The following is a 21,254-nucleotide window of genomic DNA, read 5'->3' as shown; positions in this document are numbered from 1 at the left end:
GTGAAAAAAGAAAAGAATCTGGAATCAGTCACTTGGTTCCCTCCTAACCTACTTAGGAGCTATTTCCTTCTCCCTAAAAAAGGGAGGCAATCCTGTCAGCTCCGCCTAACTGGCAAAGTTGTGAGGACCCAAAGGACCTGGGCGCTGTATGGGAAAGACAGGTACGGTTGCTGCTGTTGGCTGAGCGGCTGTGGGCGGAGCAATGCAGCTTTAACCGACCCCCTTCCCTCCCCGCCCCGTTCTTCCGAGGGGAAGGACACCTTGACCTTGGCCAAGAGAAAGGGAGTTCTCTTTACCCCAAGTGAGAGTTCTCTTTACCCCAAGTAAGAAAGTTGGATGCTGGGGAGAATGGCTGGCTCATTCAGTCAGTAGAGCACGAGACGCTCTGATCTCGGGTTGTGAGTTCGAGCCCCACCTTGGGTACAGAAAGAAAGAAAGAAAGAAAGAAAGAAAGAAAGAAAGAAAGAAAAAGAAAAGAAAGAAAAGAAAAGAAGAAAGAAAGAAAAGAAAAGAAAAAAGAAAAGAAAAGAAACGTGGATTCAGATCCTTCCCCCTACTTTTCCTTCCTTCACTGAACAAATATTTCTCCAGCCCTGTTGGGTGCCCGACCCTGGGCTAGGGAGAGCCATGAAGAGGAAAGGACCCAGGATACGGTCTCGGGGAAGACTGTTCAGGGAGGGGGCAGAGACCGCACGGGTAACCGGGGGAGGGCGAGGACCCCGATGCCACCCAGCAAGGGTGCTCCGCGGCGGCTGCCGAGCCCATCCCCCCGCTCCCCGTCCCTGAGGCGGCCGCGGCGGCCGCGACGGCCGCGAGTTCGGCCGCGTCGCCATGGCAACCACTGGCGGCGCGGCGGGCCGTAGGGTGGCCGGGAGGGAGAGGCCCTAACGGCCTCGGAGGCCGCGCGGCGGGCGGGCCCGGGTGGCGGGAGCGCGGCGGCGGGCGGCGGGGCCCCTGGGGGCGGGCCGGGCTGGGGTTGACCCCGGCGTTCCTGCTCCCGGGGCCTCAGACCTCTCGGGAGAGCGCGGCGCGGCGCAGGTAACCCGCCCTGGTCCCGGGGACCCGGTTTCGACCCTCCGTCCTCGACCTCGCTCCTCGGCCAGGCCCGGGGACCCCTACAGGCCGGCTGCTGCGCTGGGGGGCTGGACGTGAACCGTGCGCAGTCCGGGGGGCGGGGGCGCGCGCTGGCGGGGAGAGCCTGGGATGTCCCGAGGGGAGCGCAGAGCGCAGAACCCAGAGCCCGGTCTCCCCGAGTCAGCAGGTGTAGGTTCTAGCTTTGTGGCCTTGGGCAAGTCAACTAGCTTGTCTGTGCCTCAGTTTGCCTGACGTTAAAGTGAGTGATTGGAAGAACCTGCAAAATCAGTTTACTCATTTGTCTGTTCTGTCAAGTTTTCCCTCCCCATCCCTGCTACGCACCTCTCCGCTCCACATAGAGTCTCAGAGCCTCTCTTTAAATTCCTTTAATTTGGAAATGATGTGAGCTGGGAAGCCTTCCTCTTCGTTCTACCATCTTGAATGCTATTTTATTGGCTTCAATTCAGTGATTCAGAGCAGCTGAAGTTCTTTTCAGTACTTTGTCCACTTATCCTCATATGTTGTTGTTGTAATTAAAACTTTGTTGCTTGGGGAAACTTTTTTATCTTTCTTTTCTTTTCTTTTTTATAATTTAGGCAAGTACTAACATCCAGATAAGCAGGTGCCCACAAAGCCACTGAGGAATTGTAAGATTTATATTTTTAGGCAACTCTTAATCCGTTTGTCCTAAATCTCGTGGTATATTCATTCTAACAAAGCCCAGAAAGGGCCAAAGAGAGAATTTACTCAAATAAAAGGCAAACTTTTAAGGGACAAGAAAGGAAAGTATGATAACATTTAGCTATAACTCCTCTACAACAGGAATTGTTTTACTCATCTCTTGTGATGAGCACTTTGCAAGGTACCTGGCACCAAGCTGTTCTTCAGAAAATAGCCAGTGAACGCTCGTTTCAGCCAATACCACCTATTTCAACTTATGACTAAGCCAATGTCATAAACACAGGGGAGGGATTTTTTAAAAGGCCCAAATTTCTACATTTTGTAGAATCAAGAGCTACTACCCTTGGAGAAGCACACACACCATGGTTTGCCAGTAGTAGAATTTTCCTGTTTCATAGGTTGATAAAGTAAGCGTTTTAGTAATCTAGATCATTTTCCCCCTAACAGATTAAAAATCAAGACACAAACCAGATGCAACAGTTTCTTGACATGGAGAACCAAACCCATAATGCTATGGGGTAAGTGTTGATTGAAAATTTTCTGTTTAATAAGTAAGTCTTTAACTATCTCCTAAACTCTCAGATAATGAATTTTGAAATTGGAATATTAATAGTAGGATGTACCGATTAGTATTGGTGAGGTAGATGGAGAAAAATTCAAGTGATTCTAATCAAGAACCTATGGTGTGAATCTCTCCAATTTTGACTATGGGTCTGTACTCGAAAATCACCATTTTCCAACTTTTAGTGAGTTTTTCTGGTGTTTTACGATGATGGCTGCCCACAAAGGCCAATGTGCGGGCTCTTGGGTTCCCAGCATGTCCCACCCAGTTCATTCCTTTCTTGCTGCACTGAGTATCTCAGGTTTCCCTCCACACTTGCCCTTAAGGCTGAGCTCAGTCTGTAAACATAACCTCATAACAGATTTGGCCAGTATAGACTCCAAACTACAGAGAACAAACTGATGGTCACCAGAAGGCAAGTGGGTGGTGGGATGGGTGAAATAGGTGAAAAGGATGAAAGTGTCTTTATCATGAAGAGTGATGGGTGATGTATAGAACTGCTGAATCACTCTATTGTATACCTGACACTAATATAACAATATGTTAACTATCCTGGAATTAAAATTTTAAAACTTAATAAAATTAAAAATAAAAAGATTTGGGGGTACCTGGGCGGCTCAGTGGGTTAAGCCTCTGCCTTCAGCTCAGGTCATGATCCCAGGGTCCTGGGATCAAGCCCCACATTGTACTCTCTCCTCAGCAGGGAGCCTGCTTCCCCCTCTCTCTCTGCCTGCCTCTCTGACCACTCGTGATATCTCTCTGTCAAATAAATAAATAAATAAATAAATAAAATCTTAAAAAAAAAAAAAAAGATTTGGCTTCCCATACAACAATAAGAACTGGATATTTTACCAAAGGTTTCATGAAGAGATAAGGAATAAAATTTGTATAGCGTTCCCCACTGTAAAAAATTAAATTCCCTTTCACAGATATCTTGTCCCCACCCCTCCCATGCCACCAGGACCACAAAGGTTTCTTTTCCTGTTGTTTCATTAGTCAGCTGGCCACTGGCTAACCCCAAAGCTGGGGACTGGGAAGCGGGGGCAGGTGAGGGATGAACATGGGAGGGACAGTGGGTAGGAGTGGTGCTCTAGTGCCTAATCTTGACTGTGTCTGACTTGCACTCGTCAAACCACTCCAATAATAACTCCTTTCAGTTGTTCTGCTCAGATCATGACTTTGACATCAGGCTAAAGGAAAGCTGCACAGGTCTGGGTAAGAACAATGGTCAGTTTTCTAGATCTTGCTGCACACATCTTGCAACAGCCTGGCTGGGTACTGTTCTCATTGTATAACTAAGAAAATCAAATGTGCTTGTTAGACTCGAGTCTAAGGTCTTATAATAAGGAGACCCCAAAAATACAGTGGTTTAAATAAGATTGAAGTTTATTTCTGTTTCATGGACAAGTTTTGGGATAAGTAGCGCAGGACTGGGAGGGCAGCTCTGCCATCCTCCCTGCATGATTTTTATGTCTGGACCCGAAGCAATGGCTTCAGCTTCCACCCCTGTGCTCCTGCCAGAGGGAAAGGGCAAGGGCAAGAGTAGAGGAGATTTGGGTCCTTTTTGGAATGTGTCCTGGAAATAGCAGGCCTCACTTCTAGCCATTTCCTGTGGGCCAGAACTTCGTCCCAGAGCTACAGCTAGCTAGCTGCAGGAAAAGATTGGGACATGTGTTCTCTAACTGAGTAGCTCGATGGCCAGCTAAAGTCTAGGTGACGAAAGAAGAATGAATATTGGCAGTTAGCAGCCTTTGCTATATTTCTGAGCTCAGAATGGTAGAAAGAAAGCAACTGTCAATAAATATTGACAGTTAGCAGCCTTTGCTATATTTCTGAGCTCAGAAAGGTAGAAAGAAAGCAGCAAATTGCTCTGAATATACAACTGGTTGATGGAAAAGCAGGATTTGAATTCAGATACATGTGGCTCTAATCCCTGCAGGCTTTGCTACACTGGAAATGGGTGGCAGTGAGATGTGGGAGCAGCCTGCCTACTATGTGCAGAAGAGCCAGGTTAGAATCTGGGACTGAATGGGTGTTAGGTCCCTGATGTGATGATGGCACTGAGGGCTAAGAGGCAGACTGAAGGTCTTGAACCTTCGGTTGGTACCAGATACCTCTTCACTCCTGCAGATCTGAGGCCATGGGGACTGCTGTTTGTCTTCATTCTTTCTTTCAGGGGGAATGTGTATAATATTGAATGCATGGCAAGCACAACATTAAGTCTCTTGGTTTATACAAAGATCAATAAGAAACAGACCTTAAAGAACTTAGAATTAGTCGAGAGTCATAGAGCTTGTCTGGGTACAATGTAACTGCAAGCCAGAAGTGAATGAGAATCACTAGAGGTTTCCATGAGGAACTACCCTACTCATCCCAGCATGCATGGGACCAGACGTTGTCTACCATGGTCTACAAAGCATGGGGAGCCAGGTTGGCTTTGCTTCTGTCCTTCATGCTATTGAGATAATATGTAAAAATCTAGATCATAAAGACAATAAAACCTCATCGGGGGCATGTAAAAGAGCAAACCATGTCACCTACATACACCGTAATATTTTGTGACACGACTTCATCTAACAGATATCTAGAGTCTACTATAAGCCATTGACTGGTCTCAGCACAAGGAAGAGAGCAGTGAACAAAACAAGGCCACTCCTCCAAGGGTTAGTGGGAGATATGAAATGTTTCACATGGTCATATGAAGAAAGGCAAAGCAGGCTAAGGTTGGGAGATTGAATGGGATGATCAAACAAGGTTCCTGGTAAGGTGGTATTGGAACAGAGCTTGTATTGGGCAAAGAGAGCTCTGTAGACAGTAGGAACAGAAAGTGTGAAGGCATAAGGAGGGAGCTTCTGCACAGAACACTTGTTGGGTGAATCATTATTTTCTGACACTTGGGTTAGCACAGGGTTTGATTTTAATTTTAAATCCATGATTCCCCCGATTATAGGTGTTTACATTTCTGTTGTATTAATCAACCTACACTCCTTCTAATCAAAACATCCATATCTGAGTTTGTCCTTTCCGTTTGCTTTTAGAGTGTGTGCCCAGAACATAAATTACTGCAGAATGAACGAAAGGTCTATTTGTATTGGGCCTGTTAAAGAGCACTGTGTCTAGATTTTGCTTTGTTTCTGTTTCCTTCTTAATTTCTACTCTGACTAGCTTGTCCTTATATGATTTCTCTTACTTATCTTTTTCTCCTGATTTTTGAGTTGAAAAACCTGGTTCAGTTATTCTTATGATTTCTGAATTTTATGATTTCTTTAAGTAATAAAAGCATCAAAACTCAAGTTTCTCCTGAGTACAGCTCTGCTGTGGGCCATACTATTGGTGTTTCCACTCTCATTTCCTAAATAGTCTGGTATTTCAACTTGGATTTCCTCTGTGACTAATTTGAAATATTTAAGACCTGTAACTTCCAAGGGTGGGGGGGTAATTATATTTTTATTATTATTACTTTCTAATCTCACTACTGCCACTGTGGCCCATCCAATATTCCAGTTTTGTTTAGCGTGTTCTTATAATCTATTGCATGACCAGCTGTTAGAAATGTCCTTTGGACATTTGAAACCTCATGTATATTCTGTAATGCTTACATAAAAATGTTAAAAAATTTTCACACAGGTCATCAGACCTTTTACTATGTTTAAATCATGTTTTCCAAATCCATCGTTACCTTACATTTTGTCTATTTGATCTGTCAAATTTTAAGAAAGCTCTTTACCATATTGTAGTTTTATCCAATTCTTATGTTTGAAACAGTTTTTTTTTTTTTTAAGATTTTATTTATTTATTTGACAGAGAGATCACAGTAGGAGAGAGGAAGGGAAGAGATCACAGAGAGAGAGGAAGGGAAGCAGGCCCCCTGCTGAGCAGAGAGCCCGATGTGGGACTCGATCCCAGGACCCTGAGACCATGACCTGAGCCGAAGGCAGCGGCTTAACCCACTGAGCCACCCAGGCGCCTGAAACAGTTTTTGTCTGGTGTTTTGTCTACCATTTTATTCTACAAATGAAATCTGAAACAGATTTCAGTGTTCTGTTGCTTAATGCATTGAGGTTCATGGATGTTGTATCTTGATCCATTACACGATGTAGTTTTATGAAAGAACTCACAAGTATAGGTTCATGTGTTTTTTTGTTGTTGAAATTCTGCTTCACCTGATATTCATCTTGCCACCTCCCTCTCTTTCGTTTACTTTAGTCTGTCATGTCCTTCATCATCCCCTTTTGTAATGGAAGAAACTCAGTCTTTTCCTTTCTCTGTAGGGAGAAACCAGTTCTTCTCTCCTATGTCTTTCTTCCCTGTGTGCCTTTATCTTCACAGAGAACACTTCACCTCTGACACTTCTGGTCATCAAATGTGTGGAGGTTTTCCCCCACCGAGCCATTGTCTGTGTTCCCCCACCCCGGGTGTCCTACAATTTAACACAATTCTGACACTGCCTACCTGGAGATGGCGCGGGGCCACACAGGGGAAGGGCTCAGCCCCACAAGACTGCTCCTGCTGCCACTTTAGATGCCAGGAGCAAGCCCAGGTTGCTGCCTGTGCTTCGGGCCATTGTAGATAGGACATTCCAGTGCCCCCCACCTAATTTGCCAGAGCGGTTCACAGAAGGTGGGGAAACATGTTTACCAGGATGAAGGAGAAAGGCTACAGACGAACCACCAGATGGAAGAGAGGCAAGGCAAGGTGTGTGGGAAGTCGTGCTTGGCTTCCAGGCTCTTGGCAGGCCGGGCCAGCCTCCCAGCACTTCCTGTCTTACTTGACCCAGAAGCTCTCCGAACCCTGTTGCTTTGGGGATTTCTATGGCCACTCCATTGGATAGGCCTAATGGACCATTAATTCCATTTGCAGCCTTTCTCCCTTCTCAAGAGAATGGAAGGTGGGGCTGAAAATTCCAAGCTTCCAGTAATGGCTTGGTCTTTGCAGTGACCAGCCCTCAGCCAGGAGACCACCCAGGATTGCCTCATTAGAATAAAAGACACTCCTATCACCTGGGAAATTACAAAAGTTTCAGGAGCCCTGAGCCAGGAACCCAGGTCAAAGACCAGATGTTAGAGCAACAGATGCTCCTGGTGCTATTATCACTAAGGAAATGGCAAGGATTTTAGCAGCACTGTGCCAGGAATCAGGACAGAGACCAGTTTGTATTTTCTATCATCTCACACTCTTGTTTTGAAATTTTTTATATCATATTGTGTTTCTTGTAAAGAACATATGATTAGATATAAAAATATACCTCAATTGGAGAGTCTTTGCCATTAAAAAGAGGATTTATTTACTTATTCATTTATTTACTTATGCTAATATTTGACCCATTTTGATTTCCCCAAACTTACTAGTCTGATCTAATCTTCTTTTTCCTCATTTTCTCTTAGAAGCTTTACATCCTATTTTTAAGGATTTTTACATCCTATTATTTAAATAAATAAAGCTTTTATTTATTTATTTTAGAGAGACAGAGAGCCCAAACAGGGGGAGGGGCAAAGGGAGGAGGAGAAGCAGACACCCCACTGAGCAGGGAGCCCTGAGAGCAGGGCTCTCTTTCAGGTTTGTTCTTCCCTCCTTCCTTTCTCTCTCTCTCTCTCTCTCTCTCTGTATGTGTGTGTGAAAGTTTATAGGATTTCTTTTTATCCTTCCAACTTACAATTTATCAGGAAAACTTTCTAGGTACGGATTCTTTTGCAGTAATCCTTCACAGCATTTGGTGAACTGTTACACAAAAAATTCAGATCTCCTCAACTCAGTGACATTTTCTTCTATTTCTTTGGTTAATGATTCCACACACTCTTCTGTCAGTCTCATCTCCTAGAAGGATCTGATCTTTTTCTTTTCTCTTGTAATTTCCATTGTTGTCCTTGAGGAATTTCTTGAGTTTTCTCACTTTTATTTCAGCACTGACTTCATGTTTTTACTGCCTCTCCTGAGATCTTTAGTACCAGCAACCATGCCAGGACCTGAGCCAAAGTCAGAGGGTTAACTGACTGAGCCATCCAGGCACCCCTAAAGGACATTTCTAAAAAGGAATTTGATCAGAATAAAATGCATTAAGTAATCCTCAGCTCAACGAAATGCATATATAGAGTTCCAAAATGTATGAATTCCAGAGTGTTGCTTTTAAGAAATGTTTTTTTCCCTTGTGTAAGTGGATTCCCCTATAGTGGCTTACTTCTTTAAAATATCTTTTCTAACTGAAACAGAACATTTATCCAGATCTTTCTTTGTTGAGTTACACATATATATAGTTTAAAAAGTCATTTGGTTTCTTATCACTGTTATCAAAAAACAACAGTCTCCTGTTGCCTCCCCATTTTTCCATTCCCCAGAGGAAATTCTTCTGGCAGATTATTTTGGTATTTATCTCCGTATCTCTATATAACATGATTATTTTGCTACTTTTTGATTTTTCAGTTTTAGGCATTATCTATTGATGCCCATTTTGGTTACTTTTCCTGCCTCCACCACTTCATTCCCACCATATACAGAGTCTCACACACACACATATACACATACACACAGTCCCACACATACACATACACAGTCATACAAACACACATACACATATGTACAGTCCCACACATACACATACACAGCCACACACATGCACATACACGGAGTCCCACACATACACATATACAGTCATACACACATACATACACATAGTCCCACACATACACATACACAGTCATACACACAGTCCCACACGTACACATACACAGTCCCATACATACACATTCATACAGTCATACACATACATATACTCCCACACACGTACATACACACAGCCCCGTCACACGCATACACATAATCAGTCACACACATACACATACGCAGTCACAAACGTACAGTCACACACATACACACAGTCCCACCCATGCACATATACACGGTCCCACACATAAATATACACACAGTCACACACACACACACACAGAGCCATACTTCTTATTCTTCCATCCACCCAATACACCCTAATTCTGATTTCATCAACATTCCCTTTGCCTCGTTATGCCTTTATAAATGCTCCTCACCTCTGAGACATATTGCATGCTGTGGCGACTCTTCCTTTCTTATAGAATGTTTTGTTTTCTCCTGGAGTTAAGAATTCTAGAAACTTAGCTATAATTTTTAAGTTTTCTTCTTCATGATTTCCTTCCAAAAATGTCTTTCTGTTTGCATTTGACCTAGTTGCGTGAACTGCTTTCCTCAAACGTCTGTAATTGCCGGCTGCTCACCCCTGTGTAAGATGGCAGAGTCAAAGCTGACAGGAAACTCCAATGTATACAGAAGCTGCTCATTGACAGGGAGCATCAAGGCATGTCATCAGCCCCATCTTGTTCAGTCTCTGTCTCAGGCTGATCAGATTCTAGAGAACACTCTTCTAAATTCTCCGGCTTAGAGGGTGTAAATTGGGCTGCCAGCACTTACCTTCTACTTCACTGGGTTGCTTCTTGGCTTTGTCTACTGCCGGCTACCATTATCTTTACCCTTGTAGGTTAAACATATCCCTTTGCCTTATTTTAGTAGGATTTGGGAAGGAAAAATATTTATGTTCATCTGTCTTCAACCAAAAGTCTCATTTTTCTCTACTAAATCATTTACTCTATTTTTTGATTCTGTGACTTACATCTTAGTCATTGATCTCGTTCATAGAATCTTATCAAATCCTTCCTAAAAATCTGCTGCATGATCTGCCAATTTTTTTTAATCTGCCATGAAAGTCATATTTTCAAAGAGCCAAGGCAGATGGATAATAAAGCATAAACTTCTCACATCTAATTCAGAAAGATCTTTAAAGCAGTACTCTGTGTGTGAATCTTTCTTAACCTTTTATGTGTTCTTTCCCTCTGAGATGTGTTAATTCATAATCACAACTTTACTTTCCCAATTTCTTAGTTTAATACAATTTTAATTATAATTTGTAAAACATTCTAGTGTAATTAATATATTAACAGTTTAATAAGTTGCAGTAAAATATTCTTTTTTAAAGATTTTATCTATTTTTTTGAGGGAAAGAGAGCACAAGCAGGGGGAGTGTAGAGGAGTAGGGAGAAGCAGGCTCCTGGCTGAGCAGGGAGCTCAATGTGGGGCTCCACCTCAGAACCCTGAGATTATAATTGAGCTGAATATAGCTGCTAAACTGACTGAGCCACCCAGGCACTCCTAAATTGTTGTGATTTATTCTTTTTCACATTGAAAATTCTTTTTTAAAATATGATTAATTCTCTTGTCTTCTGAATGGCCCCATTATTCTCCTTCTACTCTTTATTCCCAGCCACACATATTCCTTTCCAGAGTAATCAAATCTGGTAAATTGTACTTCCCAGTTTTTCTGAAGAAGAAACAAAGTGAAATAGACCTAGGGTAAAATCCTGATATTTTACTTTGAAGGTAGATCCTGAAATATGTTAGATGGTACTTAGTGCTTATAGGAATTCACTGAGTGATTTTGAAAGGGAGGAAGAAACTGGGAAGGGAGGGAGTGGGGGTTGGGAGAAGGGAGGGAGAGAGCAGGGAAGAAACAAAGGAAGGGAAAGACTCCTTTGAGAGACAACTCAGCTGCTACTGAGTTTAGGCAAAGATTCAAAACACCACCATGAAGGAAAACATTTGCATAAACTTTTTCCAGCACAATTTTTAAGTGAGGTTAATTGCAGTAACCTACACCATGGGTTAGGCACAGGGGCCGTTTAAAATCGGAAGTCACTGGAGGGCATGGAGGAAAGCAGTGACATTCTCTGACTTATCGTTTTAAAACACTTACTCCGGTTACTCTGCGGAGAAGAGACCACAGCATGGCAAGAGCAGGACGGATAGACAAGCGAAGCCATTGTAGTAATTCGGGTGGGAGATGACAGTGATTGGGATCAGGTTGGTAAAGTAGTAATAGAAACAAATGGGTACATTTTTTAAAGATTTTAAAAGATTTTATTTATTTATTTGACAGAGAGAGAGAGAGATCACAAGTAGGCAGAGAGAGAGAGGAGGGAGCAGGCTCCCCGCTGAGCAGAGAGCCCGATGTGGGACTCGATCCCAGGACCCCGAGACCATGACCCGAGCTGAAGGCAGTGGCTTAAACCACTGAGCCAAGTGCTGACAATATTTAGAGATCGTGGATTGGATATGTGGTGTGCAAGAGATAGATGGGCAAAGGATGATGCAAGACTCTTTACCCACCATCTGGAAGGATAAGACTGTCATTTATTAAAACAAGGAAGACTAGAGAAAACGCAAGCTTGGTTTGAGATGCCTGTTACACATCCAGCTGAAGATACCAAATCATTAGCTATGTATACAAGTCTCTGTGTAGCTTTCTGCTTCCCCACCCTCAGGGTGGGGCTTTTTTGTTTGTGGTCCCCTTATGACCACAAGATGGCTACCTGCCTCAACCGTTACATCTCCTTCCAGAGTGGGAGCAGAGCAAGGGCAATAGGGTAAAAGCAGAAGAGCGCACACCAGCATTTTATTTTGGCTTCTTCCAGAAGCCAAAGCCCCAAGAAACAAGGATTTGGATGCATGTGGTTTCTTTGGGAGATGAAAAATGTGGTGTATTAGTTTCCTCTGACTGCTATATGACAAACGTGGTGTAAAACAACCAAAATGGATTCACTCACAGTTCTGGAGTCCAGAAGTCCAAAGTCAGTATCCCTGGGTCAACATCAAGGCATCTGGAGGGCTACATTCTCTCCAGATGCTCTGGGGAAGAATCCATTCCTTGCCTCTTCTGGTTTCTGGTGGCTTCTGTCAGCACTCCTTGGCTCCTGGCCGCATCTCTCTGACCTTTCAAGCCAGCATCTTCACGCCCCTCTCTGGTTCATCTCCATATCTCTTCTCCTGTGTGTGTCCCATCTTCCCCTGCCTCTTTCTTAGGGCACAAGCAGATGATCTAGGATAATCTCCCAACTCAAGATCATCAACTTATGCCAAGACCTTTCTTCTAAATAAAGTAACATTTATTTACTTATTGCAGACTTTCAGATGTGATATCTTTGGGGATCGTGTTTCGGCCTACCACCTATAGGGACAGGGAAGTGAAATAAGAAAGGGCAAGTTATGAAATCAGCTACCACTGAGAGTGATTGAAACAAAACCTACTGGGGAGATTCTGGAACCCAGTCTAGAGCGCAGTCTAGAGCACAGCCCTTAGAGATATTCCATCCAGGGAGAAAGTGAGTATTTACATACCAATAACTGACATTCACTGGTTGAGGATTGCTTCCGGGAGGGCTTTAATTTCCTGTTACCTCTGGCCTATCACACAGGTGGCACAGAGGACCCCAGTGGCAAGAAGAGGGATTCAAGCAAAGAAATGCAGGTTCTGTACCCTGGAAATCAGGCTGAGTGCCCCCAAGTGGAAAGTATGAGCGAAGCATAGGCACAAGGACCACCACTCTAGCTCTCTTCTAAAGAGCTTCATGGCTATTACCTCTCACAGGCCAGATTTTGTTGCATGGCCATGCCTAGCTCCAGGAGAGACTGGCCAATGTAGTTGTACTTTTAGCTGGACACATTTCCACTCTGAGTAACACTGGAGATCTGTTATGGAAGAAAGGAAGGGTGGATGTTGGGTGCAGGCACCTATCCAAGTGGGAGATAAGAATGGAATCAGACAAGTGATAAGGATGACTCAGACCAAGTTCTTACCACTGGACAGGGTGAGAAGTGATCAGAATTTAGGGTATATATTGGAGGCAATGCCAATAGACCTGTTATTCTGGGGGTTGAGGAAACACGAATCTCAGGTCATGAGGGTTTGGATCCTGAGCTGCTATAGCTGCAATGCCAATTAAAGAGACTGAGTGGACTGGAGTGGGAGCAGGTCTGTGGTGTGGGGGTTCAAGTGCTGTTTTGAATATGAGAAGTTTGAGATACCTATATACATCTTGTGGGAATGTTGATGTTGAATGGTAGTTGGATATTGAAGTCTGGAGCTCAGAGCTCTGGCTGCAGAGAGAGATTTGGAAGTTATAAGAATAAGCAGGCATTGGACGGTTCATTTCCAACATTCAGGAACCAGCATCTTTTTTATTTTCCTAATATTGGAAAAACAGGTTTTATCAATGCTTAGCTAATTCTTTGCTGTTAGGATCCAGTGAACTAGCTGGCTCTAGTTTTAAATAAAAAAGGGGTTAAGTGGCTACCCTCCTTTGTACTACCACTGCAGTCTTTCATCAGATAGACCTTTTAGCAAGAGGGAGTTTTAATTGCCCCAGAGATTGGCTTATAGAATCCAAACTAACCTATATATAGTTTATTATTAATCATATCATGGTTCTTCATATTAATATGAAATGTGTCAGATATATAAGTTTATGGAGATAGTTTGGTTATTTGTATTTTTAAGTAATTATAAAAATCACCTGCAGAAAGAGGGTTGGTGTTTGCTAATATTTCAACTATCCTCTTCTATTATTCAGTGTGTGAGCCAAGATGTTACTCAGAAGAGGAGTAGTCATTATAGAAAAAGTTTTTAGAAAAAGTTTAACTGTAATACAGGTATTTACAAGATCTTCCATTCTTTTTAGAACATAAAAGCTGTTAGATATTAAATTTGTATATATCTAGAATTCCTTTTTTTTTTTAAGGATTTTATTTATTTATTTGACAGAGAAAGATCACAAGTAGGCAGAGAGGCAGGCAGAGAGAGAGGAGGAAGCAGGCTCCCTGCTGAGGAGAGAGCCCAATGTGGGGCCCGATCCCAGGACTCTGAGATCATGACCTGAGCCAAACGCAGAGACTTAACCCACCGAGCCCCTGTATCTAGAATTCTGATAAAACATTGACAGGGACTTGAAAGCTATCACATTGCATTTTATTTCTGTAAATGTCTCTCTTTGATGATTTTGATGAAGGCTCTAGAATAAAGCCTTGATAAGTACATGTAAGCATGCTTTGGAGGAATGTAGGGATTTCTACCCCTCCACATTCCAACATTAAGCTTATTACAGATGAGTGAGAAGAATAGACTAAGAATAAGCCACCATCTTAAATATGCAGTAAAGATAGGCGTTGTAAAGCTGGTAAGTCAGCACACATTAGTGATGACAGTAAATAGCATTTTTTGGACAATGAGAAAAGTGCTAGAGAAAAGCTATTTTTAGCTATAATTTGGTAGCCAATTTTGAAGGAAGGCAACTGTGAAATTGTGATGGAGGAGTCATAAAGTAGTAAGCCTTTCACTTTACTGTCTTGGGGGAACAGTCAACTATAGAGCAGGCTGACATCACAGATATGTCTATGAAAGTGGGTTCTGGGGCATCTGGAATCTCTCCCATTTGGTTCTATTTAAGTTTCTGGGGTGGTACAGTATTTGATATACAGAACAGGGTCTATGAGCCACCACAGAAAAGTTAAATTATATTGATATGACTAAATATATAGTAATATAACTAAGTAATATATAATAATATATATTATATATAATAGATATAATATATAATATAATAATAATATAACTAAGTAATATAACTGCTTCATTTTAGAAGAGTTTCATTAAAATATCTTGAAAAATTAAGACCTGATATGATGGTTTATATTACCCATCAACCTTTTGGAGACTCGTTCTCTTAGACTCTTCCATGTTGCGGAACATAGTCTTCTCTTTCTCTTCAGCTTATGCTTTCCTTTCTCAATCCCTCCGCTTCCTCCACAATGATTTCCATGTTTGTTTTTCAAACCCCCTCTTCTCTCTCTCAAACCCAAGATCCATTTCTATTCTGACATCTCTTACGTCCCCAAATGAACTCACTTTGTTTTTACAGACCTCTTTTTCCATTTCTATTTTCCAGATTGATGATGGGTAGGCAGGTTGTCCCTACATCCCCCTTGGCCCAGAACAATCACTGTTTTATACCTTTGTCCTGGCATAATTGTCATGAGTGCCTCTTCCACTTTCAAAATTGTCCTGGTTTGGATAATAGATAATATGGTCACCATAGCCGTCTGTCTGATGAAGGTCTGCCTTTGTAAGGACCAGCACGTAAGCCCATACGTGAAAGGACTTTGGAGTAACCTACATGTCCATGTATCTTACTCTAGCTCTTTTTACTCTGAATGACTCTCTACTTTCTATTCTCCCGTCCCCCCTACACTCTGGCCACCTACCACCATTTTAAACCATCAGCTTTGTATTTTGCTCTCTTCACATATTTTGACTCTAGTCCCCTCAGACTAGTACATCACCCTGCAAATCTCAGTGTGTCCCCTTCCTTCTGGTTTGAGACCTCTCTCCTGACCGCACAATCCTTCTCTTGGGAATTACCCCCTGGGGATAAACCCAGTAGTCAGGGCCAAGTTTTATATGTCTACAGTAGTGTATCAGCCACAATCCACCTACTTCTTAAAGCTGGAAGACTCAGAGGACTTTTTTCTTTTTTAATGCCTCCACCAACTTTTCTAAAATTGGAAAAATAAGACCTACTTTATGGAATGTTGTGAGGATCTGTAAGAGGAAGAACAGGAAAGTAATTAGCGTAGTGTTAGTCAGCATTTGACTATGGGAAGAAATGAAACTATGAATAGTGTTAGTGCTCAGCTCTGTGGAGAAGGCTAAACTAAGCCTTTTGTATTTCATTTTGAAGTTCATTAGATTTAGGAGAAAATACTGATTCTGTGGAGACCAACTTGCTCTTAATTATCCCTGAAAAACTGAAGAAGGGAAGATACACTAGTAGATTAGTCAATTTAATTTCAAAAAGGAATATTAAATTTGACAGAAAGCTGAGCTGGATGTAAATCTGAGTTTGACTAAGTCTTCGGGAAGATTCTGGAAGGGATTATGGGTGGCTTGTGAGCATCCAAAGGAGGAAGCAGTGACTCCAGGACTCAGCACAAACACATACTAGATCAGCCGGGCTCACGGGGCTGATATACCAGTGCATCAGGGAGTTTATAGATAGAATCTTACTTGGGCTTTGCCATATTATTTTACAGGGCTTTTCATGACATTTTTATAGGGGGAAAAAAGAGAAAAGATTATAAATTTAAATAAGTGGATTAGAAACTTATTATAAGAAAAGAAATAATCACCTGATCCCTGTCACTCTGACGAGCTTGGTAGTGGAATGCCAGAGAGCCCTGTCCTCCGTCTTGTCTGGTGTGATATTTTACAGTCACTTGTAGGAAAAAAATGTATTTGTATATGAAACAACTAATGCTTTGCTTATCAGATCTGCAGATGACACAAAACTGAGAGGTATAGTGAATATATTTTCTGACAAACAGGATCCCAAAACATAATAAGCTCCTTGAGGAAGGCTTCTGTGGTAACCCATCTTGTCCAAGATTGTATTTAGTACCTTTGCTTTCTAGTCCCCGAAGAGCTGCACGTATTCATCAGTCTTGTATTATCCCTGCCTTGCAGGTGTCTCTATGCACAGGTCATGTGTCTCTGTCTTCCCAGTTCCTCACACAGCGGGCAGCAGTCCCTGAATGGATGTTTGCTTCATTAACGAACCAGTGATGACAACACACGTTGAGAGGCTGAAACTATCACAATGAAATGTAATAAGGATAAATATAAAGCTCTGCCCTTAGAGCAGCCCCCCACCCCCCAGGATGAAACAAGCACAAGATAGTGGCTTTGTTTGTAGCATATGTGAAAAAGGTGTTCGGACATGAATAAACTCACCTTGAAATGGTATTATATCACTGCTTTGCCTTTCCCCTTCCCAGATTCAAAGCTAAGGTGATCTTTATCTGCTTGAATAAAAATGCATAGCACCAAAAACAGGATGTGAGAACCCCTACCTAAACTGGTTAGACAACACCTGGGGTGTTCTGTTAAAGTTCTGAATGGTACATTTCAAGGAGGAATCAACACAGGAACTCTTGTTCAGTAGAGAGCCACCAGGATTATAAAGGGTCTGAAAATCTTAACGTAGTCATTCACTTTTTCATTCATTCAACAAATGGTATGTTAAGCGTCTAGTATTTTCCAGGCAGTATAGTAGGTAGTGAGGGGTGGAGAAAAAAGAAATTTCCACGGGCAATTGGAGGAAATAAAGATACTTGTGGACATAAGCAAAGAGCACCCAAATGAGAACAAAAGAAGCCTATTTATTCAAAGCTTGCTATTGCAAGGGAGTCAGCAAACATCACTTACATTTGGCAGAGACTTGAAGGCCAGTGGGAAAGCTTTACAGTAAACAAAAGAGAAGGCTTTGGTCATGCTTTCTTTGGATGGAGGTTGTTACAGGGAAGATGGAGGCAGGATTAGTAGAAGGGGGGTGTTCTATATGATTAGTTTGGGGACTGTATTTGACTTTCTCCAGTTGGTCCTGAGTTGGAAGTGGGGGCAAAAATTAAGGAAGCCATCAGTCATTGACCGAGTCCTGACCATTCTAGGACTATTGCTATAGAAGTTGTGGGTAAGTGTTCTGGCCATTGTCTGTAGGAATGTTCAGTATCTACTACTAAATACTGAGAAAACCTGGAAGAATCTGGAGGTACAGATAATGTATTTGACATATTAATAACTGTATTCAAGTACTCAAAGGTCTACTGTGTTGAAAAGGCACTTGTTCTGCATGGTCCTAATTTATCAAATTAGAACCAGGGGGTGAAAGAGCTCTTCAAAATAAGAAAGAACTTCTTAAAACTCATTGCTATCTGGCTACAATCTCAGATAGCGGTTACCTGGTAAAGGAGAAATTCAGACCTAGGCTGGTTGACCTTTTGGCAGTGATACTGTGAAACAGATCACAAGCCTTGGCATTTACCAGGATCACCTGATATCTTTGCTAGCGATGCAGAATGACCTCTGTTCTAGATCTGCTGAATCTGATCAGCAGGGCATCATAGATGATTCTCATACGAAACATTGTGAAAGATGTGCAAACACTGGGTGGGTAGTTGGACACGGTGACTTGTAAAAGTCCTTCCAATCTGAGTATAATATCCTGATTTTTGCATGGCATAGTCATAGTCAGGAAAGAAACCATACGCTCCTTTATTTAACAATATTGACTGAGTGGCTTCCATTATGTTGCTCTCTACTTTTGGCCTATATTTTAATTCCATTGGCATGGTGCGTTCCTACATGCTGAGCAAATAATGATGAAAAGGACTCATTTGTTCATTTTTCAAAAATTTATTGAGTATCTGCTATGTGCTGGAGCACTGTGCTGAGCTCCAGTGAGATGGTGATAAAATGGCCCTTTCAGAGCTTACAATAGCAGAAAAACAATATAATTATGGCAAAGGTGATACACGTTGTTATGAAAAGAAAATGGTGTGAAAACGATTCTTTTAGTTCTGCTGGTTTTCCCCATGTCGTAACTCCAATTAAAATTCAATAAGCTTATTTATAGAGGAATTAGTACTTCCTTTCCCTCAGATTTTTTTTAGGTTTTAAGTGAAAATGGAGAGCCTTTGGGCCTTAGTCCAGAAATCCTACAAGACTTCAGAATGGCACTTTGTACTTAGAAGCTCTCTGATGTCAAAACTGCTGAGTCCATTGGTGAATAAGCCTATCAAAGGGACACCCTTCGTTCAAGTTGCCTGGGCATTTTAGAAATTGATCCTGGGAATTCTGAGTTCTTTGGGTTCTTCTACCTCTTCCTAACCTTATTGCAATGGAGCTAATCTATGCTGTATCTTTCAAGTGAGTTCTTATTCAAAACATTGTGTCTTTTGCTATGTGGTACACCAAAAGGAGCTGAAGATGGGAAGCAGTTGCCTACGATCTTGACCTGGGTCTCCCACTAATTACTGTGTGACCTTGACCTCTCTGGGCCTGACATTTTTCAGAATATGCTAAATGACTTTTAATTACCTCTAAAATTCTGATTTGGTGAAACTAAATGGAGGAGATATTTCTCGCCTGCCTTTTCCTCCTGCCTTCCTTCCACCCACACAAATATATTAGAAGCCCCGTCACCACCATTGAATGGATACTGAAATAACTCGCTTTCTAATCCTGGATGTGTGTGTGTTCTGTAGGCTGAAATCTGAGGCTTCAACATCTGCCTGCATATCCAGTCTGAATAACTGGACTTATTCCAGGCCCCTGTGGAATACGTCAGTTTCTTTGAAGGAGAACCCTGCCCTGGGAGCAACAGCAATCTGTCCTCGCAATTAGCACCTCTATAAATCTAGCTATTACAAGGGTTTTGTTTCAATTATAAATAGACCCTCTGAGAACCAAGATATTGCCCCTTACCCGACTCACAGTATCCCCATTATCTAAAGACTTACATTATTCTGCCCACACCTGCCTGATCAGATTCCTTCCAAAGGGACACCAGTCAGATCACACTACAATCCCTGTCACCCAATTAGTACCCTTGAATCGGGCCCTTCCTAGCCTGGGGTTGCTCTTCTATCCCTGATAGGCATGGTTGGAGTCCCAGGTTGCCTGCCACCAAACTTAGTCAAGCTATGACAGACATAGGTACATGTTCGTACATTTACATAGAAAAGCATTGGACCTTTTTCATAATTCAAATTTTCCATAGAATCAGTCCACTCTAAAATTGTTATTTTATTTAATTTTTTTCAGCTAACTTCATTTATTGTCACCTTATTTCTGATATAACATAATCTGCACATGTGTTTTCATTTTAGGACTTCCTTGTCCAAGTCAAAATTTTTGGCTCTGGGAGACCCAGGTGCTACCACGTATACTAAGAAGAGAACAGAAGCAGTGTCTTTATCAATTATTGCATTATATTAGGACAGCAACTATAATTTAGGAGATGTCATTTTAAAAAAATTAATGTATATTCATTGTTTACTCTGAAATTAGCTTTCAGTTTTAGTTTAAAATTTAACCTCTGGCTTCCAGACTTCTTTCTATTTAAGTATTTGAACAATTTGAGGAAACAATGATCAGAGCACTATTCAGAGCAGTGGAATAATTTTTCTTGTCCTCACATTTCCCTCTTTTAAAATGCGTTACACTTTTCAACCATTGCCAGAGCTTCTCCTTGTGAGGCCGAACTTCAGGAATTAATGGAGCAAATTGACATCATGGTAAGCAACAAAAAATTGGATTGGGAAAGGAAAATGCGGGCTTTGGAGACACGATTAGATCTTCGGGATCAAGAGTTGGCAAATGCACAAACATGCTTGGATCAGAAAGGCCAAGAGGTACTGAATATATGTATTGTTAATTACTCAGGCAGTTATAAATAATATTTATTCTCTCCAGGGTATGTTTTTCATTATGTATACTTTTTATCAGGCATCAGCGGTAGCCTTTACTGCTTGGAATTCTGTCATAGCGTGCTAAATGTGTTCCATCAAATAAGTGACAATTGGAACCTCAACCCATAAAAATTTGCTGATGCAGAAAAACAAAATGCCATCTATAAAAGTAAATAGATATTCAATATATATATGTGAAATAAATATTGTTTGCAAGTAAAGATGTCAGTGCTTTTGCAACTGTAGAAACAAGCTAGTTGTCCAAACTCTGTCTTTGGTAATGGCTAAGTCAAGTATCTCTTCAAATCTACTAGGAGAACATTTCCAGAAAGAAGTGAAATGTCAACACATGATTGTGGGACAGGGAAGAAAAAAGTTAGGTGAAGGGGGTGTGTGAATATATGTGGGCCCCCTCTTAAGAGGAGTGCCCCCAGCCTCCACAAGGTTGCTTACAGCACATGGAACGTACGAGTACTCTCGGGCTTCCAGACGAGTTCCAGAAAAATCACAAACTTGACCTAATGCAGACTTTTGTGTCTATGAATTTTTCTTCTGGGTAAGGCCTAAGAGAAGTATTTACTTTAATCTTATACAAAACCATCATCAGCCAACTTATTCTTCAGCCATCTCTCTACCTTTGTTGGCCTCCCAGTAGAACTTATCTCTTGACATAGTTAACTGAGTTATTTAGTTACTGGCATTTGGCTTCCCTTCAGGGTGGAGGCAGGTCATCAGGCCCGGAATATGCAAGAGACTATTTTCTTGCTCCCATATCTGTGATGAC

General features: G+C 41.8%; 1 protein-coding gene across 10 annotated transcripts in view; it reads left to right on the top strand.

Annotated features, from left to right (window-relative positions):
• Positions 1-61: 61 nt before the first annotated feature.
• Positions 62-21,254, top strand: part of DEUP1 (deuterosome assembly protein 1) — an 82,442-nt gene continuing 61,249 nt past the window's right edge. For 6 of the 10 annotated variants that reach the window (XM_082682682.1, XM_082682681.1, XM_082682680.1 and 3 more), the window contains exons 1-3: positions 888-1,038; positions 2,203-2,273; positions 20,242-20,413. In XM_082682682.1, coding sequence (XP_082538808.1) covers positions 2,227-2,273; positions 20,242-20,413 — 219 coding nt within the window. In that variant the 5' untranslated portion in view covers positions 888-1,038; positions 2,203-2,226. Of the gene's footprint in view, positions 162-884; positions 1,039-2,202; positions 2,274-20,241; positions 20,414-21,254 lie in introns of those variants that run through there. The other 4 variants (XM_082682676.1, XM_082682684.1, XM_082682677.1 and 1 more) reach the window with 3 other exon arrangements.

Source organism: Mustela nivalis (assembly GCF_964662115.1).
Source record: "Mustela nivalis genome assembly, chromosome: 9".
NCBI lineage: Eukaryota > Metazoa > Chordata > Mammalia > Carnivora > Mustelidae > Mustela > Mustela nivalis.
Note: the sequence above shows the minus strand (reverse complement) of the source record. Positions and strands in the feature narration are given on the sequence as shown.